This window comes from Thamnophis elegans, chromosome 7 (assembly GCF_009769535.1).
Source record: "Thamnophis elegans isolate rThaEle1 chromosome 7, rThaEle1.pri, whole genome shotgun sequence".
NCBI lineage: Eukaryota > Metazoa > Chordata > Lepidosauria > Squamata > Colubridae > Thamnophis > Thamnophis elegans.
This window is the reverse complement of record NC_045547.1, coordinates 35,271,640-35,293,488: the sequence shown is the minus strand read 5'-3', so window position 1 is coordinate 35,293,488 and position 21,849 is coordinate 35,271,640. Positions and strand designations below refer to the sequence as shown.

The window sequence follows — 21,849 nt, the reverse complement described above, 5'->3', positions numbered from 1 at the left end:
GCTTCCTGAAGTATCTGACTTAATTCCTGACTCAGAAAATTATTTTTCTAATTTTGGGCTCCCAGAAGCAAAATATCCAATCTTCAGCACTGTTACATTTTGTAAACAGGTACTTCTTCCTTAACAACAGTAATTAGGACTGGAATTTCCAGCGCTAAAGTAATGCAGTCATAAAAGGCAACATCACATGACTGCATTGCTTGGTGATGGCAATTCTGACAGTCCCTTTTGCTGTCATTCAGGCCCTCACAACTTACTGTCAGTTTTCAACAAAGTCATTGGGAAATCCTAGATAACTTGCAAACAGGCCAACAGTTCAACAAATGGCGGCTGTGGTGTGAGTGTGGCAGGGCCAAGGTGACTTCTTCTGGATGGGGCAGGGGGCCTGGTGACAGGGAGGGGGTGTCGAGCACATGCGACAAAGTATGAGATTTCTGGAAGAAAAAGGTTTCAAGAATGCTAATGACGTAATGCGGATGTCGGCAACCTGTAGCTCCAGAGCTACATGTGACTCGACCTCCTGCTGTGGCTCCCTGTCGGCTGAACCCATCATTGGCTGGCCCCGCCCCTCCCCTCCCCGTCACTCCTTGCCTAGCCTGAGAAGGTAAGGGTGATGGCAGGGGATGGAGACTAGCTCCATATTCCAGAGCAGGAGCAAAGCACCCCTGTATTTGCCTCAACTCGCGGGCAGTTCTTTCAGCCTTTGTTGGTGCTGCATGCACCTTGGTCGCTCTGAGAAACATGCGACTTGCTCTCTGCCCTGAAACATTGGCCTGGCCCAGTTGTAGCCAACACTGCTGCTCTCGCCATCCCTATGGCCTGCCCGCTGCTCTCACAGCGGTTTAGACAGCACAATTAAATTTAGTGCACTTCACAATGGGGGAGATGGTGTCTCATTCTGGAGCCCATTACGACATGGAGCATTGTCCGCAGCCTGGCCGGGCCAGTGTTTCAGGGCAGAGAGAAAGTCGCGCGCCTCGCTGAGCGACCGAGGTGCATGCAGCACCAACAAGGGTCAGAAGAAGCACCCGTAAGATGAGGCAAATACAGGGGCTGTTCGCTTCTGCTCTAGAATATGGAGGGAATTTCCATCACCCATCATTGCCCTTACCTTCTCAGGTCAGACTGGGAGGGAAGGGAAAGGGGCAGCCAGTGGTGGGTTCAGCTGACAGGGAGCTACAGCAGAGGGATGAAAGAACTTCATTTATCTGGGAACCTGAAGTGATTCTTGATTTAAATCATGGTAAAAAGCACCCAAAGAAGAAAGAACATCAGCAAAAAAACCTCAACCAACCCTCCCATTTTTGGAAATGGTTCAAGACACACACACACACGAGAGAGGGGGGGGGAGAAATGAGAGACGAGAGAGAGAGAGACAGAGATGAGAGAGAGAGGAGACATGAGATGAGACAGGAGAGAGAGAGAGACATATGAGAGAGACGGGAGAGAGGGTGGGGGAGACAGGAGAGAGGGAGAGAGAAAAAGAGAGAGAGAAAGAGGCAGAGAGAGAGAGAGAGAGAGACCAGTTTCCTACAGAAAACACCGGGAGCCACAAAACCTGGGCAGGCGGCTTTCTCATTAGCTGCTTGTGGGAAGCTGGCAGGGCTGGTTGCAAATGGTGATCATGTGACCCTGGGATTCTTACAACCATTGTTAAGTGCAAGCTGGCTGCTAAGCACCTGAATTGTGATCATGGAGGCATTGTGACAGCCAGAACTCTGAGGACCAGTTGTAATTGCCCCTCTTTTAGCACCATCGCAACTTTGAATAGTAGGTGAATGAGTGATCAGTAAATGAGAATTACCTGTATTTTAATTTATGATTAAACTCCTATGATGCAAGAATATAATACAATAATAGGGAAAATCTGCTAAGTGCTCAAGTACCCTGGAGACATGTATTTTTGGATCAGGTTCTATTATGTAGTCTTTAAATAGGTGTCTCTTCTCCACTAATGTTCAGACTATTTGACAATTAGTTGGGTTATGACTAAGAACCAAGGAATGATCTCAGTGCATTTATTACTCATGTGGTAGCTTTAAACCACAGATCAGGGACATATTCTTTTTTTAAAAAGTATTGTGCTAATATCCGTCAGACAGGGAAAGCTATAAAAATGCTATTTAGAAAAAAACATCCTTGACATGCTGCAGCAGTGGCACAGTGGTTTGAATGCAGTACTGCAGGCTACTTCTGCCGACTGCTGGCTTCCTGCAATTTGGCAGTTCAAATCTCACCAGGCTCAAGGTTGACCCAACCTTCCATCCTTATAAGGTCCGTAAAATGAGGATCCAGATTGTTGGGGGCAATATGCTGACTCTGTAAACCACTTAGAGATGGCTGTAAAGCACTGTGGAGTGGTATATAAGTCTAAGAGCTATTGCTATTTACAAATGCAACTCTGACACATCTATTAATTGAAATCGTTTTATTTACTTTACAAATTACTTGGTTTCCATCAGAAAGTTGATTGATGGGCTTCCCATATACTAACATAAAAATACAAGCAATTTAGTTTTAATTAATAGCATTGTTCATATGCAATTAGAACGCTGGAGAAAGCAAAACTTCCCATTTTAGGATTAACGGCAGTGCATTGGTTTGTAGATAATTTTACAACCATTTTATTTGCACAATAACAAAATATTGAGATATACCTATAATATTTGTGGAAACTGAATATGTCTTCTGTTATGTGCTAGGATTTCAACTAACAATCCTTTTCAGCAATGGAAATTCTCTCTCTCTCTCTCTCTCTCTCTCCCCCTCCCTCCCTCCCTCCCTCCCTCTCTCAGTTTACAGGCCATACCATGCTTCCTATGGCAAGCACTGTGCTCCAAAAATAGAAGAGACTAAAACCATTTGTGGGAGGATTTTATGACTCTTCAAATGCTTTACTCCTTTTTACCTTAATCCTTTCCTCAAACTTCATACATTCTTAAATCTAAGTGTGGTTCCTCTTGAGAGAGCTTTAGTTGATCTTCCAGCCTTTGAAACAGGGGAAGCTATGCATTAAGTGTATGTGTTAAGAGTGTTACCTCCCTTCCAGTTCACTTACGTTGGAAAACATTCTCTGAATTCAACATATTCAGACCTTGGAAGGTGCTTTTGCACTGATTCCGCCATTTAACTCATTACAGTATGCGTGTTACATTCAGATGCTGCCTCACATTTGTCACAGAAGTTATCCAACTAAGATTTATTGAACTCAGTTTTCTAGATTCACACACAGTTCATTGAACCATAAACAAACAGAGGATGGTGTTGCATGGCCAATTCTTGTAGTCTATTTTGCAGTTCAATGTGTCAATTGAACAAAAACTTATGGAAGGCTCTAGACAGCAGTGAAAGGTCTCTTATGAAGAGTGTCTTTGTACTTTGCAAGATAGAGGGTAATTATGAGCAGGTGGAGGAGAAGTAAAATGTAAGCTCCAACTAGGGCTGCAAATCCCTCACTGAGTTCAGAGACTGTAATCCATTTCTGACTGGGAAAGATAAACAAAAGGAGACCAACAGGCAAACTCACACTGCTAATAGACAAAAGAATCTGAGTCAGTTTCCACCCATCTCTGTCTTTGAAACACAGGGCCTGCTGCATGATTGTATTGGTACTGAAGAGACACAAAACCGGGCTGATGTATACACAGAATCTTGATAGCACCAGTGCAACCTTGCTGATTCCCAGCTTCTCTATTTCTTCGATCATGAGGCAGTCCAGTTGTGCCGCCTGATTCCCCAAACAGAAATTGTAGAAGCCAATTCTTTTGGTGGGAAGGTTGACGATATTCCCAGCTTCCCAGACAAGGGCATAAAATAGCAAAGCATTATAACCAATGGCAAGGGAGAAATGACTCAGGTACAAAAGGAAGGAACTGTAGATTGTCTCTCTGAACCCTTTAATGAATTCAACAATGGTTTCTTGGATCTTCAGCTGCATTTTTCACCTGAATACCTAGCAGAAGAAAATAAACAGTCAGGTTGGCTTCTAGGAACTATATCTCCACTTTGTCACATACTTCCCAACTGTCTTAGGGACCAGTTCTATACAATGTTATAACAACCTTATTCTAACCATGTTTCTACTATCAACAGTGTTTTTTAAAAAATTACAATTTGCCTAGTTCACACAATATCAAGCCATATGCGATGGTTTACAATCTACAGTTGGTAAATATATATCATACACAAGATAATTCACACTCCTGGAAATGTTTGGATGCAGCTATTGAGACTTCCAAAAGTTATTACAAATTGTAATTTGTAAATGATAAAAAAGAATTTCATACTGTAGAAATGGAATGAACTTGAATGCTTTTAATTTGCTTGTACATGCTTCCAACAGATCTTTCAAAGACCAAGTTAAATAGGTTAATTATGTTATCAGAAGATTTCAAATGTAATGTTGGAGTCTTTTTTTTTCAATTCCTTTTCCAAACCTGGTAAATATTAGCCTGTTGGAGATAATTTTTTTAAAGGGGAGGAACAGTAAAAACAGAAAAGGAACAGTGTTATAAAATTATGCATGTTAAGGAAAAACAAATAGGTATTCCCCCTCATATTTCATAATCTGATATTACAAATAACCTAAACTGATGTTACTCATATTCCTATTTTGAATTTTAACCATCATAGTCTGTAGTCAGTTGATATGCTGGGGATTAAGGAAACAAGTCTGGCACATTATGAAGATTGTAATAATAAACAGTAGAAAATTCACAACAACAAAAGATGCTTTCTCAGAAGATGCCTGGAAAAAAATGGAATTCACTACAATACTTATTGCTGACAGTATGAAAATGTTTTAAAGTGGTAATTATACAAGTTCCTAGATAATAGTTCTAGCAATATTTAGTTATATATTACCTCCAGTTTCATAGGCAATATGCCCCTTACACCAGGAGCAGCTGAAGCAAATCATAACAATCATTGGCTTTCTTCTATGGCTCTTATATTTGGATATTGACTAAACATGCTTCCTTTGCAAAGTAAAATAAGCATATGTACAATATTTACACCCTGTAATACAACATTACACCCTTTTCCTTTAAATCCAGTAGGCAAAGAATGCCCTTTGGGTTGTGGATAAGATGTATGGGTGAATTAAGTTTGCCTTAAAAAGGCAACTTTAGTCATAGGCATTAAGAGAAAAACAAATCTACTGTTTGGAAAGTCTGATGAACATATTTAGAATCGCAGGCAACGCGCAATCCATCCCATCCGCGGAGTATTAGGAAGGCTGGGTGAAAGACCTCGTTCGAAATCTTCTGACTTAGTACGAGAAGGAAGGGAAAGGGGCGTCCAGACCGCTTTGCTTTAGTTTAGGGTGCCCGCCGTTGAAGCCAATTCAATTGGAAAACCCGCAGGGCCTCCGTTCTCTTGCCCTAATCGGGAGGCGTCGGAGGCAGGGGGCTGCCAAATATGCAAGACTATTTGCAAAATAACCGAGAAGAATTAGAGTCATCTTGCCTCTCTCGAATTCCGCATTACAATGGCCATACGCCTTGTGAACGCTTAAACTAGTAGCTAGGAGTAGTAGTAATTTAATAATTAAAGTAAAAAGGTTAAAATACTTGCCGGCGAATCAAAAGGCATTAAAGTCCCACAGCTGGGAATCGATCCTCCTTAGAGGTCGGGCTCACTCACTTTCACTCTTGTTTACTGCTTGGTTTGTTTTTATTTTTCGGATCACGTGTTAACGTCAGCAGATTTCCCTTTCGGTTTCGTTTTTATGTTTCTCCGCAGTCGGGTGCTTTCCTATCAGTGGGTGAGGCCGGTGAGTCTGTTGTCCCGTGGCTGCTTTCGTGCATCTCCCCACAGAATCCAGTCATCTTTCAGAAACACTCTGACATTTTGTTGTTTACACGCTTTTTAAATATTTACCTCACAGTGTTGGCACGCCTCTGTAAGACTTACAGAATTATAGAATACTCTAATAGAGTATTAGAAGACTTGTGGACTTCAACTCCCAGAATTCTCCAGCCAGTATAGCTGGCTGGAGAATTCTGGGAGTTGAAGTCCACATGACTTCAAGTTGCCAAGTTTTAAGACCTCTGCTCTAACCATTAGAGGGCGAAAGCTAGGTGACAAAGCAGAAATGTCCGGTTGTTTTAGGCGCTTTTGTTTCGTCATTCCTGGCTTTTGCAAAACGCAGAAGAGCCAACGACTCCAAATTTCAGAGCTGGTCTGTTATAAGCGTTTTTTGTAAATACAGAGAGGCAGGCCTGAGGAAAGGGGGGTTGCAACCGAGTACATTGTTCTGGAGCCCATGGAGCTCAAAGGTGGCCCACGAAGGGGAAAAGGAGGATTTACTTAACGACCATGTGATTCACTTAATAACTGCAGATATTGACAGAGGTTGAAACAATGACCTCATGGATTTTTGGCAAAGCAGTGATACACCCCCCCCCAGCACATGCCTCATCCCCCACAGCATGCAGGGGCCACATTGGGGGGGGGTGTCACACGTGCATGCACGGGGGTGGGGTGGGGGTGTGCATGTGCAAGGGTGCGTGCACATTGCATTTTGGGGGCCCATATTAGTCTTGTTCCAGCACTTAATCCTCTCGGTGGCCCTGCAGAAGACAGCAGAAGTCATTTGTTGTTAGGCAGAGGTCTTGGCCAATGCTTCTCCACCTCAGTGATTTTAAGAAGTGCGAGCTTCAACTCCCAATATTCCTCAGTCTGTATGAAGTTGAAGTTCATGCATCTTAGTTGTTGAAATCGAGAAACACAGTCTTTTTAAAATGGCCCTGCTAACTAAGGCACTCCAGTATTCCTGGGCTGATGACACTTTCCAGGAGAGGTGGTAGAGATTGGGATGCGTTGCGCAATCGCTCCTAACACATTGCACTTCTTAAAAGATTTCCTCTTAGAAGCAGAACAAGCACCTGTCTCCAAACACCAATAGTAAGAGAGCAGAGACCTTTATGAAATAGTGTGGCTTCGGGCACATCTACAAAAATGTAATGCAAGGCATAAGGTACATTGTTTCTAGGCAGTTATTATTATAACTGTTGTAATTGTAGGCTTCCTTCCTATTTTCTGTTTTTGTAGGTTAGGATTTTGTTGCTTGGCTTCTTATCAGGGTTTTTCTTAAGTTGAACTAACAAGATTTTTTTAATGCTTTCATTGGTGAATATTTCATTGCTATCTTATTGTTCAGGATCCTTTCACATAAGATCCAAAAAAACTTACTAAAATCTAAAAGTGATCCATTCTTGCAGCCTAATGTAATATATACAGCTAGTCCTCATTTACAACTCGATCTGGCAATTCCTTGGCTAAGTGACACGATCATAGAATGAAATATCACGTGATTATGATTATAGGACACTAGTTGCAGCTGCCGCTGTTAAGCATGTCACTGGACTACAACTTGTATTTTTCTGCTGGCTTCCCCACTGACTTCGCTTTTACAAAGCCTGCTGTGAAGATTGCAAATGGTGATCATGTGACCATGGGGAGAACTTTGACAACTGGTCGTAAATCTTTTTCAGCACTGTGCATAACTATGAACAGCCTCTGAATAAGTCGATAAGCAAGGATTCCTTTCTTGTTACAGGTATAATGTCTACCCAGCATAGAAGCACCTGCTAAGATGAAATTTTGGTGTTCTTTATACTTTTATATCTGAAAATGAGCAAGTTCACTTTCCTGTTGTGTGTGGGAATAGAAATGGAAATGGGATTCATTTAATTTTGATTTTCCCTCCTATCTTAACTAAAAAAATCTGAAAAGCATCCTGTTCAGACAAAAATACTTCAATTTTTACTGATATTTCAAATTTTTGTATTTTAAAACTATTCTAGTCTATGGGCATCTGTTGAACCACTCCAGCAGCACATAAGTGATGAAATGTTTCAAATATCGACTATCTTAACTGCTGCTCCTCATTCAAGTCTCTTTTATTGATTATTTTTTCATCTTTTTTTTATAGTAACGTAGAAGTATGTATTTTTTTTAAAAGAGAAAGAAAAAAATCACTAATGCTCCAATGGGAAGAGAGGAGGAATTCAAGTGAAAATTAACAAAAAGTTAATGATCCTAGTAAGGATCAATAGGAAGGAATGGGGCTAACTAATAGTCATATTATTTTCATTGAAAATTCCAAAATCCATTGTTGAACTTAATTGTGCATGAACACTCTAGGACAGACTTTGGGGATAGGGGTGGGGCAGTGCCATGTGACAGGATATGGAGGTGGGTGGCCCTTCACCACAGTCCCATTTTCCCATGTAGCTCCTTAGAAAAATTAATAACCTGCCCCTACTTTAGGAGGATCTTGGCTATTCAGAAGCCTTTGGTTGGCTATTAGAAGTTTAATCAAATGCTGACTGGAATTTCCATTTATTTCTAATTCTAGGTAATTCTGCAAAAGCAATGCCTTAACATGTTCATTGGTGATAACAATTATGTTTGGAAGATTTAGCAGTAAAAAGAAAATCAAAGCACCAAATAACATAGTGCTTGGATACCACTGAACAGGATACCAACCACAGCATAGAACAACGCAAGAAAGTAGTGCAAGATTGGACGATCTGGAGAGATCTGGCCCATAGAATCGCCAAGGGTCGGACTTGACTGAATGGATAACATTATCATCAGCATTGCCTTAGCAAGTGACAAAAAATAAGAGCATGGTTTAAAAGCAACTATATGTGCTAAAACATAAGTTTTCATGGATGGGATTTTGGTTCACTGGCTCCATCAGCTGGCAGGTACACATAATTATTGATACTTGGAAATTACAGCAGATCAGCAAAAACTGGTGCCGTCCAATACAAAATTGGTCACATGGCAGCTATTTGTAGATTTGACATTATTAAGCTGGAGTTCATTGGAAATGGAAAATAGCTAATTATAAGGATTGTCCAAGACATTTATATACAGCAATGTATATTTTGCCTCTTCATAAGAAACAGGGAGTTAATGACAGCAGTTCCAAATTGGAAAAGTGACCTTACTTCTTCTAATGCATTCTTAAGACAAACCCCAAAGAGAAACCATTCAAGTTTATATTTTTTCCCTCTTAGATTCCTTATGGAATGAAAATTTTATATTTAATATGATTCAGCACTGAGAATCCCAATTCCCATCTCATTTTTTCCTAGATCATTTTCTTGAAATGTTATATTTAGAAATGAAATGATTCAACTTGCTTCCCTGGGCAATTGGCTAACAATAAAAATAAATAAATAAGTCAGATCATATTTTAGTTTTCTTTATATTATTCACAGCCACCTTCCTCCCAGATGACAGCTAGTTTGTATTCAATATTTCAATCTTATGAAAGTGCAACTGCTCTGCATGCAACATCTTCCCAATATGATGTCTAAAGAGGTAAAGCAGTATGCTCAGATGATATCACTGCTGGGTCGTCTGAAACGGTACAAAAGAAACGGCATCTCGTGTTACGCATGAAAAGAAATCCTCTCAGTTGTGTTTGGAAGATCTTGCACTGAAGGTCTGTCACTTTTACATCTCTTAGGAAAAAATTTGTTTTCACTCTGGCAAAGCAGGTTTCTTGGTGGCATTTTTGGCCTGCTTTGTAGTAGAGGGCTGGATGTTTCATCCTCTTCAGAATGTTTCACTAAAATTGTTTTGTTGGACCCTTTTGTAGTCAGTAAAGTAGCCAGGCGTGGTCTGCACAAATAAGCAAAACGAAGTAATTTTAAAGAGCAATACTTTAAAATTATTTTGCAACTTATACAGTATATATGGTTCATAACATGCTTGTTATCCAGGCTGCCCACAACAACAGAGACCATGTTTTTTTTTTTTTTAAAGAATCAGAGTTCAGGATGTAAAACATGGATGAATGGAAGCTGCTTATTTTGAAAAAGTACAAAATCTTATCTATAAGGCTAAATACTTAGAAGTATATATTTTTCTTCCTGACTTGCTGTGGCCATATTCTTTATTCAGTGAATTCAGAATACTTATTTATATTATTTGCAAAATAATTTAATTGAAACTTGCTTCAGTGAAATGTTTTCTGATCTGGAATTGTAGAGTTTTGCTAAATTTTCTGTTTGAATCTATTTTTACCCATTGTTACACAAACTTGCTTTTCTCATTAAAAACAGGAATCACAAAACAATTTTGGATGGAAGCATTAAAAGTCAGGATACTACTACATTTTACTTACCGGTGTCGGCCCAAGGATTTTAGATGTCGTTCACTCCTCAAATATTTTTCAGTGGGTTGACTGTATTTTTCCTCAGACATCAAAGGAAGGGAGAGCAGTAAATCTTGATTAATGGAAGACCTGTTCAGTTTAAGACCACCTTCACAGTTCCCTCCACCAATTTTGTTAGTTTTAGCATTCCTTGCTGGTGACAATTCCTTTACTTTCTCTTTGCTTCCAGGTAAAATACTTTTTTGTGCCTCGAGGAAACCTGTGATGAAAAACGAATGTTGGTACTTACCTGAACGCCGATTCCAATGATGGGGGCGGGAGGTGCTAGTAAATTTGAGACAATCTTTCCAAAGATCAATTTAACCTAAAATTCAACAATTCAGTCCTAACCCCTTTTACATGAATTTTTTTCTGTGATATATTAATAAATTCACATTAACCTATTCTACAGAAGAAAAATAATCTTCCACCCTGTAGTATCCTTCTTTCAGATCTTGTAGTCATGTGAGTGTATATCTTCTTATACTCAATTAGGAAAAAATCTATTTCAAATTGGCCTTTATGTCATAGTTGATTAATCTATCAAAATATTCTTCATCAATTAAAAAGAAATCCTTACGTTAAAGTTAGTGTTCCTTTTCCTAAGAAAGATAATGAATCGACTAAAATATTTTATGTAACAAGTTGCTCATTGAGACTTGAAAGACTGTAAGGTCCATCCCTTTTTAATATACAAGTAACTAGCCAATATATTTTAGAAATTTTGATGAGAATATAAAACCCCTTGTAATTGATAAAGATTTAATTTCCAATATGAGAAATAACCTTTGATTCCTGGAGATGTCTTCTCTCTGCAACTATTGGTCTTTCCAGTTTGATACTTTTCTAATCTCCAGACTACAGGTTTGTTATATGGAGCATTTAAATGGATTTCTTGAGCTAGAGCAATATTTTGTAGTTCTTTTTCTTCCAACTGTAGCGTGACACAGCCCCCTTCAGAGTGATTTTCTTCTTCTGGCTGAGACAGATATAAAGAGCTGAAACACAAAGTAAAATTAAGCATCTCAAAACTCAAAAGAAAATAACATGCAAAATGAACCAATTTTTAGATGCTATACAAAAAAGATACACTTCAAAAATGTTTCGGCTTCTGAAATATACAGTACAGTCAACTCAACCATTTTGTGAAATAGTACTTATGCTTACATTTATGCTATATTTGGATATGAAAATTTTGATGTTGAAAAATTTTGACTTCTGATCTTCCAGGAATTCTTGGCAAATGTTTCTTTTCTATTTTTTATAAGCAAATTTTCCATAATTCACTTTAAATAAGTGGATTCTTAAAGTATAGATAAACACTAAAATGACTTCATAGCATTCAGTATTTTTCAGGTTAGAATTAGAAAACGTATTATCGTGGCAGAATCATAAAACATATTAAAATGCTGAATAAATTAAAATCTAGATATTACCACTTGGGCTACAATCCATTTAAAATATGAAATTATGACTTCTGAATAACCTACTGGTTTTATCTGAACTAATAAAATATCATTTCTAAAATAAGAAGTGTTCTCTCTCTCTAGATTATATGTAAGCGTCATGCAAGCTTTCTCCCAGAAGAGAGCATTCCAACCTTCAATATGAAAAAGAAGAAATTAGAACAATGTTTTACCCTTGGCAGATTTTCTTTAATAATTACTTATTTAAAAAATATTGCTCAGTTAATTAGAGTGAATTTTTTTGATTAAAATAAATAAATCCACTAAATAGTACTGGCATCTAAACATGCAATGTAAAATTTATTGTAAGAGAGAATGATATTAACTAAAATAAAGACTAAAGAAAATAATTTTATAAAGCACATGTCCACTCTTATATACCTGACTGATCCATATTAAATTAAATTAAATTCTGTGAGATTTTTCCCAAGGTTTAATAGGATTTCAGAAATCGCTAATAACAAATACAGTATATTTTCCTACCTTGGGTGACTGTCCACTTGTATGAGTGATGCTACAAATAAGATACAAAGACGGCATATGATATAATTAAAAATAATGGTCCTTATTTACTACATGGATTTCAATCCTTTCTTATGTTAAGAATGAAAATCATTATTCTCTTCCACATTAGAGAACCACATTAATATTTTCAATTACTAATGTAGTTTTTGTACAAGAAAATAATTCTATTTTTGTTTGTTTATTTGGACACTTCAAATTATGCAGATGGGATGGCCTCTTATTTTAAATAATCAACTTTTAACACAAAATGTTAGCTGCTATCATTAAAAAAAGCAATTTGATTTTAGTAATGATTTATAACAAAACAAAATTGGACGGCCTAAATAGTTTCTTCCAACTATGATTATATAAAAATATAGAATTTATGAAAAAACAACTCATAAAAATTGTGAACATCAAAATTATTGCTATGATATTTTAGATTATTGTTGAAGAACTCAAGCAATTAAGCACATTTGTTTTTGAGGTCTTGTATATTTAACTATTCTACAATGATATAAGTATGTAATATTCAAGAAAGGATAACCTTTTATTTTTGTATGGTGTAACTCCAACCCTAACGATTGCCAGATATTAACAACTGGCAATGGTTTTGCTGTTAAGCCTCTTATATTTGATGAAATACGATGAAATTCAAAACCCTATCTAGTCATTAAACTCTACACTAGGAGTTGGACAAGTTGTAACTTAGCACACTTTATTGGATAGTTGTCTAGATCAGGGGTGTCAAACTTGATTTCATTGAAGGCTGCATAAGGTTTGTGTTTGACCTTGGAGGGCCAAGGGGGGAGCGTATGGCGTGGCCATGTTGGCATGGCCATGGTGGGCATGACACAGAACTCATATTGGGGACACCTATGGTGACCAAGTGCTAAGGCAGGACTTCCCTGAGACCCTCATTCTCATTATAATCTCCTTCCTTCCTCTTCTTTTTTATTCCCTCTTCCTTCTTTTCTTCTTCCTTCCCCTCTTTCCTTCTTTTTCCTTCCTTGCTCTCTTCCCATTTTTCCTTTTTTTTTCTCTCCTCTCTCCCTTTCTCCTTTCCTGCTAGTGAATACACGCAGCCCCTCCCCCCCCCAAGCTCAATTTTTACTAGCAGAAGCACTGCAGGCTGGTCCTTTGCTGTTTTCAGACTGGCTCTGCAGGCCAGATCTAAGCACTCTGTGGGCCGGATCTGGCAACCGGGCCTTGAGTTTGACACCCCTGGTCTAGATAAAAATGCGAAAATTTCTAAGCATCTCTAGGATGTTTGATAGTTTCTAATATCTACATTTTTTCTAATATCTACATCATTCTGAGTAAAATGACTTGGTCTTCCTTTTGGGTGTCCTGAGAACCAGTAAACAGAGTCATAGCATTAACACACGGGTGTCAAAGTTGCAGTGTCACGTTGCCATCAAGTGATGTATTGTGACTTTTTTCCCTTCACAGAGCTGGGGTGGGCATGGGCTGCGCATGACGCATCCGGCCTGCAGGCCGCCAGTTTGATACCCCTGTCCTAACACAACTGAAGGGTGTCAGGTTACAGAAGGCTTCTAAAACTGTCTATAACTACCATCAGATTTGTATATGAAAGGAATTACTATATATTTACTATATCTGCATGGTTGATCACTTATTATGCATTGCCTCCCCCACCCCCTCCTCCATCTCATAATATTGTGCTACAATACTTAACTTTTTTGATGGATGCTTACTTCCTTCTTCACATTTTCCACTCTAGGAAGTCGGCAACCCAGAAGTGCACTATTTTTCCTTGGTGTATTGCACATTTGGTTATGGGCAGTGGGAGGTAGGAAAAGTCTCTGGGAAACAACGTGCTTAAAAGGGTGGGTTAGGTCCCATCCCAAATCTGTTTGTATAAAAGACCAAACCCAGACATAGTACTGTAATACAATCTTGACATGATAAAAGTTGACAGTATCAAATATTGTTAAGGAACCTATCTAGCTCTTAAGTGCCTAGATTTTCTCTCTCGTACTGTATATACAATCATATAAACTACAAAAGGCAGAATGTGTGCACATTTTTATACAATTAAGTGAACTGACATATATAACTAAGCTTGGAAATTAAGAAAAATGAAAAATCACATTAATGAATTTATTTTGTAAAACACTACTATAATCATATTTTGTTTTTAGTTTTCCATAATCATAAAAGCTGGAAGTGTAATTATTTTACCAAGAATCGCAAAATCGCAAAAAGAATTATGGCAAACGTCAACTTGATTTTATAAGCCTGTCTTTGGCCATAAAAATAGTATCAAACACTTAACACTTTCACCTCTTTCACACCACATTCCACTTCCAACCTCAGACAAGATAATTTTTACCCAAAAGACTGTTAGGGACATTTTAGCTGTCAGCATTTTAAGGGTTAGATTTCATTTGAACTTTTTATGTATGTTTACTGTTTATGTTTCTGTAACAATATTTACTCTTCAGTAGTTTTTCTATAGTATTAATTTGTCACAATGGAATCTAATTCTTAATTTGCCTAAGGAAATCAAGAAGCATAGTCCACTTCCACTGTAATAAGATGCAGAATTAAAGAATTTATTTTTGCAAACGGTGACTAGACCTGGGAATAAGCACTGTTGAAACAGCTTGACATAGACATAATTTCACTATACTGCGCTGCCTGTAAATAAACTGTTTACACATGCATTTCTATCTTAATTGTACTTATATATGAATTACTCACTTAATCCTTGCTCAGGGAAATAATGACTCAGATACTGAAGAGTATATTTACTTGGCACATTCGGTATAGCATCTGAGAAAAAGAAATTGAAGATATAAAAGGCAATAACAGTAATGGATTTATTGTGGCCATAGACATTCATGATGATAAAAAATGCCATCCTATCTCTTGTACTTGTATCCTAATATTGGAGGAAAAATGATTCACAAAGTTTGGGTTGGGATGTCATTGCACACATTTCATTTCTTTCCTCATCACCATAGAAGCCTATGGCTGTTGCTTTTATCTGTATCAATAAAACAGATAAATGAACAAAATGAGCCATCTTGTTCACTGGCAAAGGTGACTAATGCTTATAGACAGAGACCAATGGATACGTCCTTTATTGTATGATAATGTTTATCTTGCTGTGTTGTTTATGTGCAGCAATCAATAAGTATCCTCAACCTTTCCCAGTTTACACTCGCTCAAACATAACTTCATGTGTCTGAATTACACCATAGTTTATTAAGATTTACTGTATCTGATAAGACATTTGTTTATCTGTTAGCTTTTAAGGTACGATAAAATTTGGTAATGGCGCAGAGTTGGGCTTCATATAAATTTATCAGATGATGATGATGCACACAAAATATAAACTCCAGAAAAGTTTGTTTAAAAGTATGTCTATTTTGCTTTGATTTCCATGAGATAAACAGAGATATTTGGAATAGTTTTTATATAACTTCATGGAATTAATATTAATTAGTATACCCTAAGAAAAAAAATTCTTATTTCAATAAATAAATTAACACAAGCAATAGGCTTATGTGTTTTCCTTCTATCCTGGCATTGCTCCTTCCCATTCTCATCTCAAAGTATACGGTATAGATGTATACAGTACTGTACTGTAACATAATAATATAAAATATTGCATTTATACCACTATGTGTACACCAGGAAACTATGTTTACCAGATCTGGAATAATCCAGAATGTTAAATTACAGTTTAAAGATTTTGTAATAATAATTTCCATATTTGAATGCAAAGACAATCGACTAATTTGAAAATTAGTCATGATATAGTGATAAGAGGAAAAGTAGGGACTGGTGTGACAGTGCAATTTGTATTCATATTTACAATTATTAAATTAAGGTATAATAATCTAAGACAGGTAACTGATTAGCCTAAAACATATGATAGATTTTGTGACTTAACAGAATTTTAGATTCAAGGTTACATTCTAACTCTCTAAAATGCATACACTTTGGTAAAAGAGTAAGGTTCTACATTTAGGCAAGAAAAACGAAATGCACAGGTACAGTATAGGTGGTACCTTCCTCAATAGTAGTAACTGTGAGAGGGATCTTGGAGTCCTAGTGGACAACCATTTAAATATGAGCCAGCAGTGTGCAGCAGCTGCCAAAAAAAGCCAACACAGTTCTAGGCTACATAAACAGAGGGATAGAATCAAGATCACGTGAAGTGTTAATACCACTTTATAATGCCTTGGTAAGGCCACACTTGGAATACTGCATTCAGTTCTGGTCGCCATGATGTAGAAAAGATGTGGAGACTCTAGAAAGAGTGCAGAGAAGAGCAACAAAGATGATTAGGGGACTGGAGGCTAAAACATATGAAGAACGGTTGCAGGAACTTGGTATGTCTAGTTTAAGAGAAAGAAGGACTGGGGAGACATGATAGCAGTGTTCCAATATTTCAGGGGTTGCCACAAAGAAGAGGGAGTCAAACTATTTTCCAAGGCACCTGAGGGTAGAACAAGAAGCAATGGGTGGAAACTAATCAAGGAGAGAAGCAACTTAGAACTGAGGAGAAATTTCCTGACAGAACAATTAATCAGTGGAACAGCTTCCCTCCAGAAGTTGTGAATGCCCCAACACTGCAAGTCTTTAAGAAGATGTTGGATAGCCATCTATCTGAAATGGTATAGGGTTTCCTGCCTAGGCAGGGGGTTGGACTAGAAGACCTCCAAGGTCCCTTCCAACTCTGCTATTGTATTATTGTATAAATATCTATGAGACCAGAAATAACCCTAATGCTAACTTTAAAAATGTTTTCTTGTAGTAGATTTTTCTGAAAGAGAGTCTTTTTTATCAAATATAAAAAGTTCAAGAAAGTGGTAGACACATACATACACACATTAAGGTTCACTAAAGAATAAATGAAATTACAGACCTCAAGACATGCTCAACTAGTGTTTTGTAGAACTGGAATGTATCCAGAATGTCTAGCATGTCTATATGCACCATGAGTTTATCAGAAATTATATGGCAGGTTGGAAGAATCGTATTTTTTTTACATAAAGTTTCTACACTTAATTTCCTATTAAAATACAGAATTGGGAACACAGAAAATGCCCAATAGATATACTAAGTGAACAATATAAAATACAAGAAGTCTTTGTTCGGACTCTAAAAGAAACAATCTAATCTGAGAATAAATTCCAGTTCTTCCTTAATCCTTGCCTGCAATTATGCTGGATGGGAAGTGAGAGTGAAATGTCCAAAGGGAATGAAAGACCAGTTCCCTCTATACTATTTTTTTTAAATTGTACAATGCAAGTATAGTGTTAGAGCACATGATCAAATCTCTTTACAGATATCTTATCACCAAAAAATTTTTTCCTCCATCCTCTCACAGTATCATTAAATCTGCAAACAAGATCAGGCTCTAAAAAGATTTAAAAATTATCTTTTTAAACTGGCATTTAACAATTCCTGGCTGTGTATTTTGAATTTTTAATATTGTAATGTTTAATGTCATAAAATGAGTAAACAGTTTACTTTATTATAGGTGTTATTTTTAATATGCTTGACTTATACTCACCCATTCATTCAGATTAAGTTGTAACTACCAGTGGAACTCCTTCCCTCAAACCATAATTATTGTATGTATGCAATTTATTTTATTCCTCACACTTCTACTCCAGTCATCTAACCTAAGTCACTCTAATCTAATCTTTAATACATTTTAAGTTGGTCACTAGTGCAGGTACCAGCTACTTCACGGCTAAAATAGACCATGGAAGTTATAAGGACATTATACAGGACTGGGAAGATTATATAAAATGTAGAACATACCCTATTTATAATGTACCATGTAACTAACAAAATGTACAAGCTGATAAAAATGTTCTTACCTTTTTTAGAGGGAAAAGCCATTTGATCTGGTTTACTTTTTAAAATGGAACTAGTTTCTTTAAACAATTCATGAACCCCTGCTAAAGTCTTTGACTATTAGAGAAAACAGAGACAAATGCATGATTATTATTCTTCCACATTACTGAACTCCCTAATTTCTTTCTTTGTATGTAAAGACTAATTAAAATCTGTGATAAATAGTTTTATGGCACAGACTATAAGTAGTCTGGGTATGCTAAATACTGCTGCATCTTTCCTCATTATGTCTGGCCATAATTCCAATGAATTATGTAGGTAGATGCTGTAGTCTAAATTAAGAGAATGTGAGAAAGTGAAGGCTAACGTATTAGAAGGGTACCAGGCTGAGGAAGACTGGTTTAAAGAATGGAATGCTTATAGATGAAATATTCTCTCTGCACGTAAAGTCAACATTTTAAAGCATAAACACATCTATTTTATTTCTAATCAGACATAATTGAGTTATTCCACAAAATTATAAAAACTAACCTTAATACATGCACATGCACATACCATGCTCTTTTGGAATGAAGAACAATAATAGAAAAGAATAGAAAAGGAGTAGGAAATATTAAGGCAAAAGACCAGGATGCATGAGCAAAGGGAAAAAAAAGCCAAATCTAGTTTACACCAACACTATACACTAAGTCTAGTTTACAAAGTCACTTGTGTGTGTGTGTGTGTGTATATGTGTGTGTGTGTGTGTGTGTTTTGCAATTTGATTGACATACATGGTTGGTATATGATCAAATCACCTGAACACATTTTTTGCACACAGGTCATTTTTGAACGAGATCCACATTAATTCACTTAGCTCGCATCTTTCTTGAACTCATCTCTTCTTGTTTTCCATACCTACATGTTAAATACTCCATTTCCAATGCATTCAATTTACTTTTCTTCCCGGTATAACCAGCTTTTATTTTGTGTAACAAAACAGGCAGAAGTATATTCTTAAACATAAAAATGTCACCTTCTTTTACAATATCATGGACAACATTCTTGCAATAAAACACACAACTGCTTATATGCTAGTCACATATTATATTTCCTTGCAATAGCCTATATACTATTGTAGCGATGTCTTCTACCAGTGTTTGCACATCTTTACAGTTCTCCACTTAGTTCCTCAACTTTAGTTTACATATTAGTGAAATTCTATAAAGTCACCAATATTCATATTATTGCTCTGCTTTTCACTATGTATAACTTGCAATTGCTGTTAAATCCACTAATTTGGTACATTAATTTTCAGAACCATATAATCAATATTCACTGCAAATGATTCAGACTGTTAGCCATCAGCCACATACATATATATTCAAATCGACAACCAATCCCATTTAAGTCATTTAACCATTCCTTATATGGTTATCCCAAGCTTTCAGCATTCCCAAACATACCAATGTGACCCCCTAGTTTTTGCATTTAATTTTGCTATTTTTATCTTTGTAGAGAGGAACAATAATGGTACTATTCCAATTAACAGAAACAATGCAACATTCACACACACACACACACACACACACACACACACACACACACTCTTCCTATAGCATTTATGATGACATCAGGAATGGGAAAAGCAAGAAATGGGAAATGCAGAATTGGTTCTACAATATAATTCCATTTCAGTAATTTAAACATATATTTAAGCATCAGCAATAACTTAAATGATGCACTGCATGAATATAATATTTGCAAATGGCAACAGTGTAAGCAATAAGATTTAAAAGTATATAGAAAAAAGAAGTCAACATTCTCTTATTTATGTTGCAAAATTTATTCTACTAAGATGACAGCCAAACCTTTTTTGCATTTGTTGTTCTAGAAAAACTCTCTACATTCTTGGTAATTTCATATTTTTCTCTTTCAATGTTTTGTAATTCCATCAGTTTTAATTTTTGAAAAACCTGGGCCTGTGGAGAAAAATAAATGGGTAACAAATATACTTAATGTACAGAACTAAACATGTACCAATAACAGAAAGAAAGCTTGAGGTAAAAAAAAATTACTTCACAAATCACTGACAAAATTCAATCTGGATGTAATGTTATGTTCAGTGCCTCAAACAGATTCCCTTTTGGACACCTGGATATTCTTCTCTTACATTTTTTAATGCCTTTTTTCCAGTTCACTTAGAGGCCATAGTTAAGAGACTGAGATTTCTGCCTTAGAAGGCTGGGAAATAAAATGAATCCTGAAAATGAAAACAATCCATGTGTTGAGATTTCTGTAACCTAATCCCTTTTCTGCTTCAATAAATCTGATTAAAGAGACTTCTGTGAGAATCTTGCTTTTGAGGCAATTGACTGTCAAGACTTAAAACCAATGTCTCTAGAAATAGAGACTACAACTTCTATAAATTGTACTTACCGTACATGCCATATTTGTTAGGAACTATGAAGTTACAATCAAACACAGCTGGAAAGCACCCACTGAGGAAGGCTAGTCTGCTATAATGTCATCCCTGTCAATGATTACTTCAGCTTCAAGCGCAATCATACATAGGCAAACAGTAGATACATGATAAACCGCTCCAAACTCGATTGCAGAAAATATGACTTCAGCAGCAGAGTGGTCAATGCCTGGAATACACGACTCGACTCTGTTGTTACATCCTCAAACCCCCCATAATTTAAACTGTCTAGCGTGGACCTCACCCCTTTCTTAAGAGGTCTGTAAGGGGGCGTACATAAGCACAAAAGCATGTCTACCATCCCTGTCCTATTGTCCCCATTTATTCACACCCATTTCCTGTGTTAATGTCCACGTTTATACTTATACCTGTTAACTCGCACATGTTTGACAAACTAACTAATTAAATAAATAAATAAAAACATTCTGTAATGTCTTTAGCTGGAATAAAGTATCTATATTTTATAATTATAAAAATATTACTTGTAGCAACAGTTATACACAGCATTTCTCCTAACAGTAATTAACTTATTCAGAAATCGTTCATTTCTACATTAATGACTTGTAGAAAATTACTCAGGCAGTTTTAAAATTATATCAAGGTTACCTCATTACGATCATGCTGTAAAAATTATGGTTGGATAAATTATCAGTTATATTTCTCATTGGTCTAACTATTGAAGGACAGTTGAAAATATTTCAGAAAAAAATCAATGAAATTAAGATGTTTTCATTTGATATTGTTATGCATGGACAGAAATGTGCAACAAAATAAAATAAACAAATGTGATTGGCTAGGATGACTTATTCCAAACATAATATTTCCTATGTCAATTATTATTTTCTGTAGAATTATTGTACAAGATTACTGAGCTTTATATTGGAATTTAATGATACAATAAAATATTTACATTTTTAATTATTTGTTCTTGAGTCTTGGAAACTCTGTGAGAAAGGTCTTCTGGTTTTTTGGATTCATTCTAAATAAGAAAAAAATTATCACTGCAAGGAACGATCACTCAAGATATTATAGAACTATTTCCAGATTTTCAAGACTCTATGTTTCCTTTCTAATTCTATTTCCACAGAAGAACAAAACATTCAGAATACAATCTTTCTGAATTACTGTGTATCCCATAATAGGAAAATATTGTATTTAAATTTATAAGTATGTTTTTTAAATGTTCTGTGAGATAAATTGCCCTTGATTAGAACACCTCCTGATATTATGATGGAGAATTTTGTAGACGAAATGAAAAAACGTAATCCCAGCAACAGCACTAATACATCTTTATGAAATGGTTCATTTACTGGGCTAATAAATAGTCTGAACTAATCTTATAGTTCTTTCCAGTGGTGGGATTCAAATTTTTTTACTACCGGTTCTGAGAGTGTGGC

General features: G+C 36.5%; 2 protein-coding genes and 1 long non-coding RNA gene across 3 annotated transcripts in view; 1 reads left to right on the top strand and 2 right to left on the bottom strand.

Moving 5' to 3' along the window:
* Positions 1–2,413: 2,413 nt before the first annotated feature.
* Positions 2,414–5,987, bottom strand: TMEM140 (transmembrane protein 140). Its single transcript, XM_032220933.1, is given in 2 exon segments — positions 2,414–3,952; positions 5,575–5,987. Coding segments are annotated over 2 exon segments (636 nt in total). The 5' UTR covers positions 5,593–5,987; the 3' UTR covers positions 2,414–3,334.
* On the top strand, positions 5,724–9,112 carry LOC116511117. The gene is made up of 3 exons (XR_004255720.1): positions 5,724–5,773; positions 7,329–7,561; positions 8,363–9,112. It is a non-coding gene; the product is annotated as an uncharacterized LOC116511117 (long non-coding RNA).
* A 92-nt stretch (positions 9,113–9,204) lies between these two features.
* AGBL3 (ATP/GTP binding protein like 3) overlaps positions 9,205–21,849 on the bottom strand; it is a 37,150-nt gene continuing 24,505 nt past the window's right edge. Inside the window, exons 13-21 of the mRNA XM_032220932.1 lie at positions 21,363–21,431; positions 19,842–19,952; positions 18,015–18,108; positions 14,875–14,946; positions 13,847–14,020; positions 12,127–12,157; positions 10,964–11,175; positions 10,148–10,397; positions 9,205–9,642 (exon numbers count right to left, since the gene is read on the bottom strand). Of these exons, the coding sequence (XP_032076823.1) occupies positions 9,411–9,642; positions 10,148–10,397; positions 10,964–11,175; positions 12,127–12,157; positions 13,847–14,020; positions 14,875–14,946; positions 18,015–18,108; positions 19,842–19,952; positions 21,363–21,431 (1,245 nt within the window). The 3' untranslated portion in view covers positions 9,205–9,410. The remainder of the gene's footprint in view (positions 9,643–10,147; positions 10,398–10,963; positions 11,176–12,126; positions 12,158–13,846; positions 14,021–14,874; positions 14,947–18,014; positions 18,109–19,841; positions 19,953–21,362; positions 21,432–21,849) is intronic.